Here is a 5,977-nt window from a genome sequence, read left to right as displayed (position 1 = left end):
AACCACATACCTGTATAGAAGAGGACGACGAGCACCAACCACAGTCGAAGAAAGGAGGATCAGAGATATCAAAAGATACATGGGAAACGACAATCGAAAGCGAAAGAAACAGAAAATTGAATGCTGTTATCTTCCTCACAAAAATGATGATAATAAATGACTAAAGAACAAGAATAGAAAACAAGAAGAGGATGAACACTGACAAGAATAGGATAAAAGTTTTTTTTTTTCACATTCTCTTTCCTATTTATGAAGCTAGAGAAGACAATAACTGCTCCTCGTACCAAGGAGCAGTTACGGGAAAAGTTAATACAAAGTGGGAAACGTGTAGGACGACCTTTCTTCTTCAAAATTGCAAAATACGCCCAAGTCAGAAGAAGAGGGGCAAATTGTATGTACACCTTTCATCATCCACCACGTGTACAGAAAGAGACACGTGGAAGGCATGCAAAACAAGATATCAAACACATGATAGCAAGCATCTCACCAGAAGACGCCACCGGTCAGCAGATCTGACGGTCAGGGACAGAGGATCACAGAGGTATGATGGCTCATAGGAGCACCTGATAATACCCCTTGGGTGTTATCACACCCAATCCCGAGGAAGATCCCAGATCAACGACCGATAGGAAGTGTGGATGACACAGATGTAACCAGACAAAGAGACACTTGTCTGACACGAGCAGACATCCATCTACCCGCATTAAATACCAAAGAGATATACACGTGTCAATCAGCTCGTGGAAGAGGCGAGGATAATCCTTCGTATTCAGGCTTAGACCGCAGCATATGTCGAAGACCTCTGCGTAATAGGCACAAAGCACAAGAAGATAAGATTACAACGGCGCCTCAGAAATGGCACCCATGTTCCAACCCTATAAATACCCCTCTCCACTAAGAGAGAAGGGGTCGACCAATTGAGAGCAATTATAGGAGAGGATAGGAGAGAGAGAAATAGGAAGAGTAAGTAATCCCCCTACTTCCGCAGACCTATGTATACTCTAAAGTCATTCGACTATCTTTGTAACCATTCAATACATAGTGAAACACCATCCCCGTGGATGTAGGCCTTAGTGCCGAACCATGTAAATCTGTCTTATTTACATTTCAGCACCTTACATTCAGCGTTAAACTTCATATGCTTTACATTTATACTTGATTCTTGGTTTGTTCCTTTATACGAACATTATTTATGATAATATTCGACTAGACAATGACAAGCCCGAAGGCTTCGAGTCGATGAATCGATATAATCATCCCCTTTACGCATACGACGTACAATTCTAAAATTAGGATGTATGCGAATATTGTTTGTGAACACGTGGATGGCTTCGTGATTTATGTGTTCACATCTTCCATTCTAATGTAACTTCAACAAACTGCTTGTAGCGCAAGCACATCTCCGACTTGATCCGCGTAACACTTCCAACTGAGCGGTACACCGTTTTTGTCTTTCACTGTCGCGGAGACAAAATAAAATAAAAAAAATAAAAAATCCTATTTATAGAGTCTATTTTCGCTGATCAGCATCCAATAAAAATTCCTACAGTGCCTCCACCCATTCTCTCTCTCTAGACTGAAGAAAACTTCTGGAAATCCATTGCATTCAAACGGTAATTACTCTCTCTCTCTCTGAAAAAATTTATAACAATTAGTCTGTAGTTCTTAACATCTCTTTGTGTGCAAATTCTTTTAGGGATTATTCTTCTCCTTGTAAAAATCTATCAAATTTTAGTTTTTTTTTTTCAGTTTGGGTAACCTTGCTATTAAACTTAGGGTTGTTTGGTACCAATTATACCTTGATGTAATCTACATGTTTTTCTATTGAATTGACCACTAAAATTAGTACTAACTTGCCAAAGGAGATGTTAAAATTGATGCCAGCTCCATTCAAACCTGCTAGTTGAATACACTGATGTGGGTTGGTGAGTGATAGCTTGAATTAAAACAGTTAGCATAGAAACAACACTATTTGATGTACTGCTTATTGTGTCTGGTGATATTACTCGTAGACTCTAGTAGTAGTGACAAGATTTGGTATTTGTGATAACAATTTTAATTCTGTAGAAGAACAGTTATCAATAAAAATAATGGTTAGCATGACTACATGTTGTGCAATACACTTAACCAGCTATAACAGTGTCCTTGTCTGAAGATATACCATAGGCGGCATCTGTATTGAGGATAGATGGATACGTGGACACAACCCAAGCAGGATACTCATATTTATATTCTTGAATCAACTAATTGGGTGTACAAGGAAAACCTTAAAGTTAATTGTAGGAGAGTTTCAAGAATGTGAATTACGAAATCTCGTGTTAACAAAATCAGCGAAAATATACTGAACTATTGGGCTTTGCTGAAGTAGTTATCCGTTTTTGAATACTAGGTTAGTTACTTACAAGAATCATGATGCGTGCCTTCCATAGGACACAGTAGATTAGGCTAAACAGTGTATAAATTTCATGTGATTGGCTAAATTGAGTTTCTGATTCATGCAGCAATTGGCATTCAGGGTTTGGTGGTGAATCAGTGGCCATGAAGTCGGCTCAGTCACCTTCGTCGTCGACGAAGCATAATCTGGGTAAGTCCATGTTCTTCTAAATTTGCATGATTATGGATGTTCTTGTGATTTTCAATGTCATTCGTATGCGGGAAGGATGAGTTTCCAATCAAAAATGGATGTTTGGTGAATTACAAAGAACTCTGATAGATAAACTGTCCAGGAGAGTCTAGTCACATCTTTCTTCGACTCTTCCAACCTGGCCTATGTATAAATTGTTAAACATGTCAGGGACACTAGGTATAAAGGATAGATACACAGTAGTACATGTAATATTCTTATCTGAAAGGTATCATTTCGTACTTGTGTTCCAAGTATAAGAGTTGCTGCAAACTCCTTTTTAGTTATCTCTAAAAATATAGCTTGCTGCAGTTCATTAAATATAATCTTTGAAACAAGTCAGTTTATTCACTTTCAGATCAGAACAGCAACGATATTGACGACATGTGGGGTGATGATAGAGAATTTGAATTAGGCAGGGAGTGGCAAAGGCGTCATGATGAACTTCATACCGTATCCTTACAAAATAAAACTCATAATTATATCTGTATTCTTCTAAAATTGAGTTCCTGCAAAAAATAGTCCTGCTGAGAACTGCAAATATGTTGTCATCCCTTATGAGTTATTAGATTGGCTATCACGAAGGTCTTTCAAAGGGACAAGAAGCTGCTGTGCAAGAAGGTTTTACTGTAGGATTTAAGGAATCTGTATCCGTTGGATATAAGTGGGGCTTAGTTAAAGGCATTTCTAGGTAAAGGATAATTAAACTTTCATCCTCTATTTTCAAGTTTTCATTTGGAACTTACATACTTCGAAGATAGGAATCAAATAATTCGGTGTTCTATGTTTTATTTTTTTTCTTGGTTGTACGCAGTGCACTGGCAAAGCTTCCAGATGGTTTAAAGGAAAAGTTAGTTGAGAGCCTAGAAGCAAGAGATAAGCTTCAAATGTTGCACACATCTGTCAGTTCTGTTTCTAGTGCAGATGCTCTTGGTTTGTATCGTGATGAAATCTTACCTTATCAATCAAAAGCATATTCTGAACCTGCTGAAGGGGTCTCCAGTTCAGAAACCTCGTTAGATCACATTTCAAGATGCAATCGGCTAGGTAGTTATTCGGAAGAGCTTGAGTTTCTTCTTCAATCTTCTGCGATTGAAGTGCATTCAGCAGTGGCATGAGACATGGCCGACATGGCAACTCATTCCTTCTATACAACTGCAGCTCATATAACAATCTGTATCACACTAGTGTACATAATACATGATTCAACTTCGTGACTCATAATCCGCTGAATCCTGGTTATGATTCTATCAGCATTTTCGCTATTACACTAGTTGTTTCTGTCAGTATATTTACAGATACACCAATATTATGAGGATTTGATTTTCGTTCTGCGAAGAAACGTATCTGAAACTACAAATGTTCATCTGTTGCAGCAAATTAAGATTTTGTTTGTACTTTTATTTCATTACATAATTCATTTCTCTGTTTTGTATATTTTAATGTGTTTTTTTTTTGTAGTTCTTTGGACTGAAATTTTATGCCAAACAACTTTGAAGTGAGGCTAGACTTCTTGCATAGGTTTCTGTAGGTTGGTTACAATAACTAGACATTACTAGCTAGCATGAGACCGACAGTTTTATCATCTGGGAGAAACATCACACTGCTCTCTCTCAACAAAACCACAAGGGTAAAATCATCCTAGCAAATACCAACAGTTGTTCCATGACCATGTCATTGTACTTTTAAGACTGAATCTAATGGGAAATCCCAACTCTTCATTGCCATAAGTTGCATACAAGATACAAGTTCATGATTGTGAACGAACATGTAGAATGGACGCTAAAAGGCGAATTTCAGTATAGACAAGTTCATGATTATTTAGGCTGCACAAGGGAATATGGTGTAAAGAGAAACAAATTAGAGTAGAAACATTGCAACTTTATAAATAATCTCAAGTAAACAATGATAAAAGCTTATAAACAATCTCAAGTAATAAATATAACTCCTATATTATAAATATTTATAAACATTGAAAAATCAAAATCTCTACTAGACATACCAAAGAAATCTCTACTAGTAATTAGACCTATATATATATAATTATGTATCTTGTTGTGCCACATCTCTAGCTAAAAGATGGCAAAACAAAGCTCCTTGCTAATAGCATGGCGAAAAGCCCATATATGTACAGTAACATCAGGCTTCAAACCATGATAGCTATGAAACTCATTCCAACCACTACTAAGAACAATAGCTTTTTCATCAGACCAACACTTGAATACTATGTTGAATTTCTTCAGTTCATAGTTATATACATTAGAACCCTGATTTTGGGCATACTGAAATCTTACTAGGCATACTGCATAAAGACAAAAAAGGTTGTGAAATAGCAAAATCAGATTACCCCTTAACACATTTTTTTAATGGCAAATATGCCATTTACGTATTAGTGTTAGTAATATTGATTAGTGATTAAATATTTTGTTTAGTGATTAAGATAATTTTCAGAATTATAAAGGTTGTTTAGATGATTTTTTGGATCATGGTTCGGCGAAACAGGTTGAGGTTCGGCTCACATCTATGAGCCGAATCTACCAATTGATGAACGGTTCGGCTCACTGAATCTGTTTACTGCGTGCGCCGAACCTATAATTTTCAATTCCAACCCTTTTGCTAGACACTAGTTCGGCTTATATGAAAGTTTCATAGTAAGCCGAACAACATCCTGATAGCTCGGAAAAAAATAATTACTGGTTCGACTTATATTTCGAAAATCGTATGAGCCGAACATCAATTTGTTATTTTTTGGGTTAAAATATTGTTATTGGTTCGGCACATATGAGAATATCGTAATAGCCGAACCTCGTAAATGTGCTAGGTTCAGCACATATTATGATTATCGAATACGCCGAACCCCTATGCATCTCTATCTGTGACTAGGTTCGGCTTGAAATTTCATGCCGAACTGTTCACATACACTTACAGGAAGCTTTTGTGAAGAACAGTTCGGCTAAAAACGCAACTCAATTTTGAGCCGAACCCAACACTGTAACCGTCATTTAATCGATGAAAAACAGCAAATGGGCGATTGGGTTTGTAAAACTTGCTTTCTTATCCTCATTTCCGGAGTTGGAGATGCAGTTGGTTCAATTTCTGGTTCAATTGGTGGTTGATTTTCAGTTTCTACACCTTCATCTTCAATTGATGGATTAGAAGACGATTTGGTTTTCCTAGTCCCTTCTTTTCTTTGTACGAGTCATTATGTGGTTGAGTTTAATCGACGATCAAATTTTTACGAATCGACAATTAATCACGATGATGAATTTTTTTTGCAAGAGGGGGAAGAGTTCGGCTAGAGGAGGAGGAAGAAGAAGAGATGGTAAGGGAAACTGATTTTGATTTTTTAGAAAA

General features: G+C 37.0%; 1 protein-coding gene across 1 annotated transcript; it reads left to right on the top strand.

The window, feature by feature from the left end:
- Positions 1-1,512: 1,512 nt before the first annotated feature.
- LOC113356201 lies at positions 1,513-4,039 on the top strand. The gene is made up of 5 exons (XM_026599262.1): positions 1,513-1,613; positions 2,502-2,584; positions 2,982-3,076; positions 3,193-3,314; positions 3,438-4,039. The coding sequence occupies exons 2-5, from the start codon at positions 2,539-2,541 to the stop codon at positions 3,739-3,741; spliced, it is 567 nt and encodes a 188-aa protein (XP_026455047.1). The 5' UTR covers positions 1,513-1,613; positions 2,502-2,538; the 3' UTR covers positions 3,742-4,039.
- The last annotated feature ends 1,938 nt before the right edge of the window (positions 4,040-5,977 follow it).

Source organism: Papaver somniferum, chromosome 3, assembly GCF_003573695.1.
Source record: "Papaver somniferum cultivar HN1 chromosome 3, ASM357369v1, whole genome shotgun sequence".
Lineage (NCBI taxonomy): Eukaryota > Viridiplantae > Streptophyta > Magnoliopsida > Ranunculales > Papaveraceae > Papaver > Papaver somniferum.
This window is presented reverse-complemented; position numbering and strand designations above follow the sequence as displayed.

What these genes read in the sequence shown, in the direction of transcription:
- LOC113356201 (XM_026599262.1), top strand. Translation starts at nt 2,539, where the DNA reads ATGAAGTCGGCTCAGTCACCTTCGTCGTCGACGAAGCATAATCTGG. An exon ending in GTCGACGAAGCATAATCTGG is followed by an intron (nt 2,585 to 2,981) that starts GTAAGTCCATGT and finishes ATTCACTTTCAG; the next exon opens with ATCAGAACAGCAACGATATT. An exon ending in GTCATGATGAACTTCATACC is followed by an intron (nt 3,077 to 3,192) that starts GTATCCTTACAA and finishes ATGAGTTATTAG; the next exon opens with ATTGGCTATCACGAAGGTCT.